This window comes from Lepidothrix coronata, unplaced genomic scaffold (assembly GCF_001604755.1).
Source record: "Lepidothrix coronata isolate B3197 unplaced genomic scaffold, Lepidothrix_coronata-1.0 Scaffold19, whole genome shotgun sequence".
NCBI lineage: Eukaryota > Metazoa > Chordata > Aves > Passeriformes > Pipridae > Lepidothrix > Lepidothrix coronata.
Window position 1 is genome coordinate 1,634,654 of NW_016690199.1, and position 13,256 is coordinate 1,647,909.

General features: G+C 41.4%; 1 protein-coding gene across 3 annotated transcripts in view; it reads left to right on the forward strand.

The window, feature by feature from the left end:
• The window catches only part of SYNE2 (spectrin repeat containing nuclear envelope protein 2), a 180,580-nt gene that overhangs the window by 23,212 nt on the left and 144,112 nt on the right, over positions 1-13,256 (forward strand). For all 3 annotated transcript variants that reach the window (XM_017807555.1, XM_017807558.1, XM_017807556.1), the window contains exons 3-11: positions 5,533-5,594; positions 6,551-6,646; positions 6,907-6,984; positions 7,077-7,169; positions 8,175-8,356; positions 10,005-10,201; positions 10,673-10,773; positions 11,526-11,627; positions 12,361-12,498. In XM_017807555.1, coding sequence (XP_017663044.1) covers positions 5,533-5,594; positions 6,551-6,646; positions 6,907-6,984; positions 7,077-7,169; positions 8,175-8,356; positions 10,005-10,201; positions 10,673-10,773; positions 11,526-11,627; positions 12,361-12,498 — 1,049 coding nt within the window. The remainder of the gene's footprint in view (positions 1-5,532; positions 5,595-6,550; positions 6,647-6,906; positions 6,985-7,076; positions 7,170-8,174; positions 8,357-10,004; positions 10,202-10,672; positions 10,774-11,525; positions 11,628-12,360; positions 12,499-13,256) is intronic.

Below are 13,256 nucleotides of genomic sequence, written 5' to 3' on the forward strand. Positions count from 1 at the left end.
GCACTGGAGGACCCTACATTCAGATCTCTGATCACTGTGGATTTTATTTAAAATGTTACAAAAGGCACTTAAGCCCTTATCTTTAAAAGTATGTTGATATCTAAACGATGTGACTTAGTACCTTTAAGAATCTGACCTGCAATCTCTGTCTATGCCCCCAGTATTGCAGTGCTTCACTTCATGGGCTGCTGTGGAGTCAAGACAGAGGTGATTCACAGAGCAGAGCTTTTCCAGCATCCTGGCAATAAGAAAAGCAAAAGGGTTTAAGAAAGCCAGGGGGGTGAAACTTGGTGTGAATATGCAGGACTTTTGGTAAATTGGACAATTTGCTTTCAAAAGGAAAAGGAGGTTGAAAAGAATAGTGTAGAAAGGGAAGTTCCCACTTGCTGCACAGATGCGGTAATAGTGATTTAGTTAATATTTATACAATATTTGGATTTGAAAAGACCTATTCCTGTAGAAATATTTTCATCACCTTCATTGAGCTTTGGATAAACTTCTCAATCTCTACAAAAAATACTTGGTTTTTTAATTGCTTAACACGATGTTGCTGAACATAAATGCTGGAAATAACTCTTTTCCCTGCTTTCCTGTCTGCAGAAAATGAAACTCAGTGGCTGAGTAGGAGGGAAGGGACTACACAAAGGGCTCGGGAGTGAATTGCTCACTCTTTCCCTGGGTTGGCAAGTAGTTAAGGTTTCTTCTGATAGTTCTGATCATTTAGATAATGTACCTGCTTGGTGTGTTAGCTCATGTCAGCAGTTCTGCCTTGAAGGAGCTCTCCCAGTTATCCCTGCTGACCATGATTCAGTTCATTTTTCTGAACTGTCAAGGAGCGTAGAAAAGGTTATTTTGGATGAAACTTAAATAAATGCCCCAAGAAGGTGCTGTGGCTGTCTGTGGGCATTGAAGCTAGAGTTAGTCCAACACAGTCTTTCTTCCCTGCACATATGGTGGATGCACTGCGTGGTGAGCACCAGCTCTTTTGATCTGTTGATCTGTTCCTGATGAGCTCCCCTGCTTGCTACTGAAGACATAGCCTCAGCTGACCCCAGTGGTGAAAGGAAGATATGAAAATAGCATACACAAGAGGTAATTCCTTCTGGTGAAACAAAGATGGGAAGATGACAGAAAGGCTTGTGCTCATTAATTTCAAATAATTGGTTAATTTTTTTTTCTTTTTTTAAGAAAAAAAACCATACACTTGTAAATTGTTCACTGGCAATGATGCACCAGTCCTTGTGATAGAAGAAAACCTCTTTGCTCTTTGGTGACAGTGTTTGATGAGCGTGGACAGACAGCTACATCTGTTCTGTCATGATTTGCTTGCTTCAGCTTACTGCCAAGGGAGGAGGCGGTGCTTTCCTTGGAGCTGCCGTTCTGCTACCTCAGGAAGGGAGTCACAAAATGCAACAGAGGAGAGGAGACTAATTTTAAGTCTGTTTTTTCTGTATCACCGTTGAAGGAAGGCTGAGAGTAAAACAGTGGCTGGCAGCGCTTCTGCTCTCCTCTTCCTTCTGGGAGAGTTCAGCACTGGTGTGGTCTCTGCCATTCCCTGTGCTCTTAATGATCAGTCTGGTTTGTAGCACTTGTTGATAGCTCATTACTGGATAAAACAGTCATTGTCCAGCAGTGTGTATTGATTTTTGAATAGCCTACGTGACAGTTTCTTGTATGTGTTATTCCTCCCTAAAGAGTTGTTAACACACAGTGAAATATGATAGATTTTGGTTGCTTTCAGATTAGCAGGTTCTTATTTTGTTCTTTCAGATCCACTTTTTTGGGTTGGCGAGTTTTGACCTGAAGTGAAGGAATGATCAGGGGTTTTTTTGATAGCTTTCCTATTCTGGATCAGTGACGTTTTGAAAACTAGGGCAAGAGAAAAACCAAGGTCACTTAGAGTCCTACGAAAAGGCCTAACAAAGAATCCATTCACCCTCACAAAAATAAAAATCCGTATTAATTAACCACGTGGTAGAGATAAGAATTGGAGAGCTTGATTAAATCATTAGCGCCTCTGAGCAGTAGCGTCGTCGGAGGGGAGCTGGGAGGGAAAACACACTCAGCCTGAAAATTGCAATACGACTGCCTGCCACGGTGCCAGAAGCACATCTGTATCGAGCTGTGTGTGGTGTGGCCTGCCTGGAAACAGTGACTGCTGCACTACAATCCGGGGAAATATTGGCGGGCATGGAGTTTTGTTATTAATTCAGGGGGAAAGTCTATTATTATTATTTGTTTGGGTAGGAAAATAAGGCAGCTGAGGCGGCAGCTGCTTGGAAGGCAGCCTCGTGGATTGCATTAGGCAGTGGCTATAGTGGAGGGTTTAAAGTGTTCTTAGGTGTGTGCAGTGAACTAACCACCTTGTATTTTCACCTGGTGAGACATTTGCCTGAGAGCTGCTCATGTGAATCAACACTTCCAGTATCTGGCCCATATTGCATAATGAAGCATGTTAATATGGATGTCAACCAAAACAAGACCAAGTGTCTCCTCCTAACCATCTTTCTGTGACTGATCCCAAACGCACGTTCTCCAAAGCAGTAGCAGTATAGTGTTTTTGGCAAGAGCTGTAGCTGCAAAAGTCACTGGCGTCAGGCACAGTAGTCAATATTTGCTTTCTGTCCCTTTTTAAGTGCTAGAGCAATGCCAGCCTTGACTGTCTGATAAAATTGAGCACAGCTACCCAATAATTGCTTGTTGAGTAATTGGAATGGCTCCCACATGGTGTTCAACCAAAGGGTGTGGTTGGGTGCTGTGCTAACATGAAGCCAGTATCTCCATGCTATTTTTGTCCTCCTCGTGAGCATGTTTGCACTTACTTTCTGTTTCCCGAACAAAACATGATTTTGTCATTGCGTTTTTGTCTGCATCTTTAAGATTGCCCTTATCTTACTGTTCTGTATGATCTCTGATGATTATAAAGAATTGTAAAACAATTCAGTAAGCGGGGCAAACTGACTGCTTCATGCTCCTACAGGATCATAGTGTTGCACATTAGAGGAGGGCTGTTGAAAGGCGCCTTAGTTACAGGATGCAAAACAGTCCTCGATGCACATAATGCATGAATGTTTTTGTTGCCACTCACCCTCCCAGTGAAGCAGGAGGAGGCCTGTGGTGTTGGGAGCAGGAAGCTGGGTTATCCTCAAGAGAATTGCTGTGCTTCATGAGCTGATGAAGCTCCTTCAGGCCGTCTTGGATGATGAAAAGACAGCTACGACTACGGTTTGTGTTTGCAAATTCCCAGAGTGTAGTAAAGTGTGAGACATTTTCCTCTGAGTGGCATTTTCATTTTCATGGGCAGAGGAGTCAACATTATTTTTTTTTTCCCCCAAGGACTTGATATTTTTAGTATCTTTCATCCTGCCCAGCCTACCAAAACATACATATCTATTGCTGAGTAGTCTTTCACTTGCCTTATGATGTCAAACTTGCATCTAATTAATCTTTGGTGCAAGAACTTGCTTTCAGAGGCAGAAGGGATGGTCTGTTCCCACCTAGATTTGTTTCTTTGTGCAAGCCCATGGCCTGGTCAGTGTCCAGTTGCCTCTCCCATGCAGTGGGAGGATTTATCCCAGCTGGGAAGTGGGCAGCGAGTACCCCCCCAGCTGCCTTGCCCACTGTGTCCCTCCATGGGCCATTCACCCTGCTGGACCACCCACAGCCCCTCGGGGAGCTGCCCTGAGGCCACGGAGCAGGACATACACAGGTCTCTCCTGTGCTCCCACCAGGGCCCTGGATGGGCATTCCCTGGTCCATCTGCCTCTCTGTACATGGGAACTCCGAGCCTCTCTGTCTCCATGACCCTCTGCTCCAGCTGCCTGACTCAGCCCCTCCGGCCACCCAGCACAGCGGGGAGAGGAGCTTGTTCTTTCTCTCCACGTTGCACCTCTCCTGCCCCTCAGGGTTTGCTTCCCTGCTGCCTGCCATGAGCGTTGCAGGATACCCCTGGTGCACTGCCCGTCGCCATGTGCCCACCTCAGCCCTCAGAGGGAAGGGTGGGAAGAGCCCTGCAGCTGGCACAGGTCAAAGGTGATGGTTTGGGTGACCAACACATCAGCTCTCCCAGCTGTGTAGTCTTGCCCTCCTCAGCTAATAGTCCATTTGACCTGCTTTGTAATGCCTGGGCTATTCATAACCAGTGCAGCCTTTTGGGTGTTTATTCCAGTGGGGAAGAAGGCAGGGATGACCACCTTCCCACAGCTCCAGGCAGGCCCCTTTTGGGCATGCTGTTACTTTTTAATCTGTTTTTGGGAAGCCGGTCCAAGCACTTGCAGTCAAGGCTGCTGTGGAAAGGGAGAGAAGGAGTTGGTGTTCAGGCTCGTTCCCACGAGCCTTTGGAATGGCTGCTGGTGGAATGGGAGTCTGTAATCTCAGGGGCCAGCACCTCCAGCTGTCGCCTCAGACTTGTGTACAGACATCCAGCCCCTAGGGATGTATGGTTGGGTTTTGTGGTGTTTCTTGGGAATGGGCTGGTTTTTTGGGAGAGAGCATGAACTGGAGAGTCACGTAATGCACTGGCCATGACCAGGGCCAGGGAGCTGGTCTGGTCTGACTCTGCTGCTCACCATCTGCTTCACCTTTCGGGGGAATTCATCTTTTTTTTGTCTCTACCGCCCACAGACCACAAAGAACAGCCTTCCCCTCTGTTGAGCTCTACTCTGGTACAAGAAACAGCTTAAATACTCTGATTTTTGAAACCTGGTCTTAACTAGTTCCCTGTCTCCCTTCACAACTGGTGGTAGTTGCCCACCGTATACCACTGTGAGGGACCTGGGGGCAGAGCTGGATATCTGTGTGTCACTGGGTCACACTTTGAGTTCTGCGTCACTGTTTTTTTGCTGTGATACAAGTTCAAACACTTCCTTCTTCCTTCCACCTATTTTAAAACCCTATGAGCTCCTTTTTGGCTGGATTAATAATCTGTATACCCTAGGGAGGGTCCAGCACTGAAAAGGTTGCTGTTAGAGATTGTGTTCCCCCCATGACAGCCAAATAACTCTCCAGGACTTCAGTTGGCAGCCAAGACATCTCATTGTGTGGCTTCACCTTCAGATGTGCATTTATCACAGTCTGCATCCTGGTCCCATCACCCAATGTAATGCATGGCTTTTCCTGAATTTCAAGATGTATCTTGTACTGATGATGGCCCAGAGTCCTTCAAGGAACATTAGGAATGAACAGATTTGTTGTAGACATATTTCTTTATAGACTTATGTGTTCACACCACTGTTTGTATTTGCTCAGCTTCTGAGAAAACCTTCATTAGTTGCTTCTTGCTGCATCCTGTAGAGTATGCTTGATGGTTGTAGAGGTCTCTGCAGAATCAACCCTGCAAGCAAGAAAATACCATCTCTAAAATATGACTCGAGAAAAACTGATGTTAAATAATAGTTAATAGTAACATAATATCTGGAAGAATGGACCTTAGGTTTGAGAAGAACGCCGTGTAAGTTTTTAAGAAAGAGAAATAAAACCAGATAACTTTTTCCATTAACAGTTTTTTTCCTTTTTTTTTTTTTTATTTCCCAGTGCAGCGAGAGTTCACACAGAAGAAAACCTTCACTAGTTGGATAAATTCAATATTGGCAAAGGTAGGAACGGGATTCTTTAGCAAAGACATGCCTTTTGCCTTTTCAATTTGGATGTGCTGTATGGAGATTGATTTTTAGGAATAAACAAAATTAATACGAGTTTTTTTTTATCACTGGATGGAAAAAGTAGCCCCTGGAAAGCATTTGTTTAATAAGTGCAACAGCACTGTATTGGTGAACGTCCAAGAACATTTGTAAGAGACGGTTTTTAAGTAGATGACACTCTTCCTCGCTCATGTGGTAAAATCTGTGGTGAATTGTGGCACATGTCTCGGGGTTTTATGGGTTTCTGTGTTTACAATTAGTTTTACTGTGATTAGGTAAGTGTTATTCTATTATGCAATCCAAGAACATGAGTGTAATGAGCTGACCTGAGTGACTGGTAAGTATTAAGACAAACCTCACAGTAGCGTAGGCACTCTTTAAGCTTTCACAAAACAGCTCCTGCAGCTGTGCTGAGGCTCTGACTTGCTCAGGTAAGAAAAAATAATCCTATTTTGGTCCCTCCTTGAGCAGAAGCTGATGAGCTCATGATAAATTTGTGTTATGTTCACCACAAGCGGGTAAAAAGAGGTTTAGTTATGCAACTTTATACTCAAATTTGTACTTGGGGTATATTGATTAAGGTCTCAAAATATGAATTAACTGCTTTGTTTAGCTTTCCCTTTCTCAAAATTTTGGGGTCTTTTGCAACATGCTTCCTTGAAAAATGTAAATATTTGAAAGTGAGGCCTAAAATAACCCTTATAAAACACAGAGGCAGAGCAAAGGGGAATAAGACACAAACATAATAAAGGGTTAGAAGAAGAAGGATATGGCTGATTAGATGCAGGATTTTTATTCCAGCTTAATGAAAAAATAAAGGATGCTGAACATTTTTTAACAGAGTAATCAGAGTGTGATATTTTGTAGTGTGATGAATTCAAAATGACAAAAGATAAAAATTTATTTTGCAGCATACGCCTCCTTCTGTTATCTCAGACCTGTATACAGACATACAGCAAGGACATTTGCTTCTTGATCTGTTGGAAGTGCTTTCAGGTCAACATCTGGTAAGACAGAGTAATAAAAATATTACCTCAATCCTTTTTCAAATCCAGCAAAGATTTCTGGATATGCTTAATTGTAACCATATGAATGATCCTTCTGGAGTCGTAGAACTAGTTGCAAGTTTACACCACTGACTCTGAAACACACTGAAACAAGTTGATCCAAAGCAGTTTATGAATCTTTGCAGGACTTCCCTTATCAAAATGTAGAATAAAATTAATTTTTGCAGTTGAGGATGTAACATGTTCTTTTTGCTTCGCAGCCACGGGAAAAAGGATTTAATACCTTCCAGTGTAGAAGTAATATAGAAAATGCTTTGACATTTTTAAAGAGCAGATCAGTGAGTATTAACTTCAAAATTCCCAACTAAAGCCAGTTTAGCTGGTGGAACATTTTCTTTGTTAACAATGATCCCTTTTTTTTCCTTCTTAGCTGAAACTCATAAATATTCATGTTGCTGACATTATTGAAGGAAAACCTTCCATTGTGCTTGGCCTAATCTGGACCATTATATTTCATTTTCATGTAAGTATTTCAGCGATGTAAGAGAGTTTTAGTAGGGGGGAAAAAGCACAAAAATGTGTTATATGATTGCCAAATGAGATGAATTAGAACAAAGCAGAAGATTATCTTCTGACATCTGGAAGTGACAGCTCAAGGAGGAGATGCACCGGTGCTGCTTCACCAGTGCAGTGATGGCAGTGATGAACAGTATGTAGCTGCGAATGGTAGGAAGGAAAGAATGTGATTTTTCTTGAAGTAACAAATTAAAAAACAGGCTAAACTTTGCCTGTCTAAGACCTGTATCGATTAAGCTCCAAATGGAGCAAATAGTGTGAAGTGGCTCATCCATCTCCCTCAGAGGCAGCCCTGCTCTTCACTGTTGACTGTGCTTACAATGTACAGTTCTTGCTGTTATTTTTTTCAGTACCAGGTGTCTGAAATAACACAAAGGCTGTCGTAGTAATGTTTCTTATATGATAAGAAGCTCAGAAGCAAAGTTTTTTAACAGTATTTGGCCCATATTTTTCATGGTAGAGGCACTTTGATGCTGAAGATTCTTGTGCTGCACGTAGCCTATGCAGTACCTTCTTACCTAAACCAAGCTTCTCTAACCAGATGTAGATCTCTGAGGCCTGCACCCTGAGTGAGCAGGCTAACTCTGAGCATGTCTAATACATGTCACTGTTGACAGCAGAAAACACAGCTACTGCAGAAAACACAGACTGCTGTCACTGGTAGAAGTAGAAACTGAGTGAGAAGGACCCTTGATGTCATTGCTGGTACCCACAGGATAACATGGAAGTCTTTGGATGAGTATATCCTGCCAAAAATTTGCCTAAAGATGGGAATTCCGCATGAAATAATTCAGATTGTACAGATTAAGAAGCCTGATCTGATTTTGGGTGGGAGGGAAACTACTGTTACAGCTGTGATTTGAGTCCTGTCTAATTCTCTGTGGTGTTCTGCCACTAATGTCTTGGTAATTTTTCACTGAAGCCTGATTAAGTCTCCCATCATCCCTGATAGATTGAAGAACTTGCCAGGACACTTGCTTGTACTTACAATCAGCCTTCACTTGATTGTTCAAGTGCTGTTGACTCCTCTCCAAAGGCAAGCAGATCAGCTAAAAAAAGTGCTAAAATTAAGGAACGATGGAAGATGTCTGCTACAAAGGCTCTATTGTTGTGGGCTAAAGAACAGTGTTCACTGTAAGTTCCATCCAAGCCTTATAAATAGTATGCTACATTTTGTATTACTGCTTTCCTCTAAATGTGGTGATATTTCTCCCTGTTTTTTAATATTGCTTAGTGACAGCTTAGCAGAAATCCCTTTACGTTTCAGATGTGCTTACCTGTACTTTTAGCATCAATCAGGCCCTAAATGTTTTGAGATGAGTGAAGCTCATCTTATTAATAAAATACAACAATGTAATTTGAGTTGCTTTGCTGTTCTTTTTGGGGGCTTCTGTGTGAGAGGTCTAGTGGAATGTTTACATGATTTGCTAGTTTTAATCCTCATGTTTGGCACTGGTTCAAAAAATTTCAATAATTAATTTTTTTTTTTAAATGGAAAATGTAGGATTTCTACGATTCCCACGTCTTGTTTCTTTCTGTCAAAACAGTGTATGATCCCAAAGTTTAATCCTCATTCTGGAGGTCCCAGTCCCTAATTCTAAATAGATGTTTCCTTATGCTTGTTGTACAGATAGCACTGTTGCTTTCAGTGGGAGTATTCACAGCACACAGTCTACAGCAGATACAGATATTTCTTGCAAGGAGCAGACTTTCTGCCACTTACACTTTTTTTCAAGGGCTGCTGCTTTGCTCCAGGATCTTTCAAATATGTTTTACAGTGATGTCACTCCTTTCTCTCCAGCTCTTTGGTTGCTTTTTGTTCTAATAACATCCTACTAATATTCCATGTTATTAGTTGGAGATAAAGGCCTTCATCAGCACATCAGACACTTTCTTCTGGGAGAATAGCACTGAAGTTTGCCTTTTAGCTGTGTTTTGTCAGAACAAGATTAATTGGCATGTAAAAACCATGTCTTTGTCTATTTAATCTTCCTCTTTCTTTTGCCTGTTTTTCAGCAATACTACTGTCTGGTTTGTAGTATCTTTTCTGAACTGTCATTACACTGAATGATTTTGTTATCAGTGAATCAGTAGTTTTTGATAAAGGAAAAAAATCTTGTAAGTCTTGGCCAGTTGTTTTGTAACTAAGTTTGATCACCCCAAATCCCACATCTTTTCCGTGCTGTAACATACTCATAATATACAGGCTGGTTTTGGAAAGTTGTCCCAGAATTCACTGTGGCCTGCAGTGCTGGGCATCTCACAGTCCTTTTCCAGGCACTGCTTAATAGAAGATATTTTGAAGACACTAAACTAAGAGAAAAAGAAATATTTTCCTGCAGTAGTACATCACTTTTAAGTTCTGGGTTGTGTAAAATGCCAGAGTTGATTCCAGTTCTCAGTGCCCTTACAGACAAATACTTCATGTTCTGCAGTGCTTTGCTTGTTGTTTTTCCATCCCATAGAAAGCAAAAATACTGAGCACAAAGGTGGTGTTCAGAAGGGATATTGGATCAGCAAGGCTTCATTTTCAGAATGCAACATAAGACAAAAAAAATAGTCATTTTTCAAGAATAATATAAAAATATGTACTTGTAGAAAAATTGGGTGGTATTGACTGTACTGTTGTCTGACTCAGCTTCTGCAGAAGTTCAGTGGCAGAGTTCTCTTAGATTTGTTTCATACTCCATTTTACTAAACTTATATTCTATTTCTAAATTTGTACTTTCAGCCTGTTTACTCAGAAAGCCTAATATTTTGTCTCTAATAATTTTTGGGGTAGGCATGGCTCTATCAACGTGACTGATTTCAAGTCCAGCTGGCGGAGTGGACTGGCTTTTTTAGCCATCATCCAAACCTTACGACCAGGTCTAGTTGATTTGGAGAAGGCAAAAGCCAGAAGCAGTAAAGAAAACCTGAAAGAGGCTTTCAGAATTGCAGAACTGGAGCTGAATATCCCACGGCTCCTTGAGCCTGAAGGTAAATGATCAGCTTTTTTTAAATCTTCGTTATCAGGAGTCAGATTAATATAATCCTGTGTGCCTTGAATTGTAACACAGGAAAAAGTAAGACTGTGCTTAGGTCTGAAATGGAACATTGATCTTTACTGTAATTCTCAAACCTCAAGTTCTTTATAGAGTCAGCTGTACTTAGGAATTATATGATTTTTGAATTGGCAACAACTGCAGGAACAATATGCATAAGAAAGGATATGAAACATTCCTGTTCATGGGAGAAACTTCTTCATTAGTTAATCATGTTATATTAAAATATTCCCAAGGAAAAAAATGTTCATCACATATTAATTTCTGTCAATGGTATGTTAAGTGAGCTGTTGCAAAATAAACATGTTTATGGTAATGTGTTTTAATAACTACAGTATAGTGTGTAATTATGTGATCAGGCCTAGAAGGCTGCATAATTATGTAAATGCTGTATTGGCTCTTGTAGATGTTGACATTATGAATCCAGATGAAAAATCAATCATGACTTATGTGGCTCAGTTTTTGCAATACTCCAAGAATTTGCCTGAGTCTGAAGAAGACATGCAGGTATGTCATGTGGTTTGTCAGTGGGACATTTTTAGATGAAGGTGCATCATGAATGCGAAGACTATCAGTGCTTTCTTTGCCCAGTTTATAATCTCAGTCAGTAACAGTCAGATTGTAGAGCCTCTGATTCTGCTACTGACAGGACTCAATTGGTTTGAAGCTTATGATGCTCCTGTGTGGTAGAAAAGACTCCATGTTACAGATTTTTAGTGGAATTGCTGTGGAGGTTATCTTTTTCTTTCATTTAAGTGTTACAGAGGGCATTTTCGAGCTTGGTTGTCTTCCTCTGTGCTCTGAAGTCTGTGTAAATGTTGGGGTAGAGACAAACAGATTTGCAAATACGCGGAACAACCAGCTTTAAATTTAATAGCTGACATGTAAAGTGGACAGAAGTTGTCACTCACAGATGACACTGACTGGAAAACCACATTTTCTATTCTCTGTATTCGTCTATGAAAGTTTATGTATTAATTGGTTATTCACATATCTCCATACCAATAATCTCCTTTTAGGAGGACTGCAGTCAGGCACTTCTTTTGGTTCATTCACATATGCAGTGCCAGGTTTAAAACTTTGACCTTGCTCTATAATAGTGCCTAACCCAAAAGTCATCAGAGTCGCCAGGAATTTGTTTTTCAGTAGCTTTGAACGGACTTTATCGTATGCTTGATGAGTGTTGTTTTATGGCACAATGTAAATTGAAAACAAGGCTTGCAAAATGGAAAAATGAAATTTTCTGCTCTAATTACCAGGAAAAAGTAAGAGAGGCCATGGGCTGGTTGGCTGCACAGGAGGAGAAGTTAGCAAAGCTGCTGATTGACACAGAGAATGAAACATATTACCAGAAGTGCAAAGTAAGTTGCATTTCATGTTTAACTGCTTCTGTGAAACGAAGCTGTTTCTGGGAATGTTTTTAATGTTTTTCATCTTCATTGCCTAAACTGAAGTGCTAAATAAACTTTCAAACAAAAGTTGGAAATCTGACGATGAATTTGGTATGATTGGAGGAAAGGTAGGATAAAATCCTTTCTATTATGAAAAAGATATATTGTTTGGTTTCTTAGCAGAGCACATTTCTTTTGGAGAGAGTAAAGTAGTATCTTAGTTGATGTAGTTGAAGGCTTGGACGAGATTCAAGCGCGTAGGCCCTTTGCAGGGGCTTCACTATTCTGTTTTAATTACAACAGTAGGTTTTGCCTAACTAACGTTGTAGAGGAGTAGCTGAAATGTTGGCCATAGGTTGTGCTGAAGTAAAATTTCCTTTGGTTTATGTTGTTGCCAGAGTTTGTAATAAAATGGCCCGTGGGGAACTGTGAGGAGAGGAATTTTCCCTTTCTCTTGCTGGGAGGGGAGAACCGTGTTCTGACTGCACTGACATCGTATTAAATACAGACTTAGGGAATGGCACCTATAATTTCAGACCCAAACACTGCCTGGAGACAAGTATGCCTCTTGCTATCTTGCCTTTGCATGCATCACACCCTTTGAAGTTAATGGAAGTCATACCAGTGTGTTCAAAGGCAGTACTTGGCTTCATGAGCTTCCATCTGAAGATTTCTGTGAATTACTCTTCTATTTTATCCCTAGGAAATGATGTCATTTATGGAAACATTTAACCAAGAAAAGAACGCCTTTCTACCTGTGTTGTCATCAAAAAGAAGTGAAGCTGAGCTGAGTGAAGACCAGAAGCAGATGAGGGAAGAGTGGGATAAAGTGATCTCTCAGGTCAGAGGCATTTCTTGCTCACCTTGTTACCAGTGTGATGGAGAAGCCTGAGTCTGCCCAAGAATTCACTCTGGGAAAAGTGGGGAGGTGATACTTTATTTGGAATGATAAAAGAGCTATTGACCATGAACCTGAAGTCCAGACAGTCTGAGTGGTGTTCAGTGCCCAAGAGGAGGCAGAAGGTGACTGTGTGTTACCCTTCTGCCTCCTGAGCCTCAGGACTGTGAGATGTCTGCAGAAAATGCCCTGCATTTGGTTATCTTTGAGCACTCTTCTGATGAAAGTTTTTGGCCTATTTATGCTTAAAAGGTTATTTTGGGACATAGTCACGGCTCAGACAGTGATACAGCTGGGAAAAGTGTGTTAATATATTCTTTCCCATGGCACAGATCCTGATATAGTGAGACCTGGTTGGTCAGTGCTTTGCAGTGAGGTTGGCTGTGTTAGATCCCTCTGCCACAAATAGGGACGTGTTGGGCCATGCTGGTACTTACTCTTTTTGGAAGAGCTTTTTTGTCAACCTCATGACAGAAGGCTGTTCATTTCTGTTTCCCCTCTATTTTTGCAACTAGTTTACTATAAATTTTCCAGCTGTTGGGCCTTGAGATGGTCACCAGCGAAGGATTAGTTACACCAAATTCTCTGTGGTGTTACAGAGGTTACAGGCTGGGAGGAAACCTGAGCTTCAGATAAACATAACTTATTTGCAGCTGACTTCACTGGAAGCTCCTTTCCTGAAGGGTGACAGGTGGGGGGAG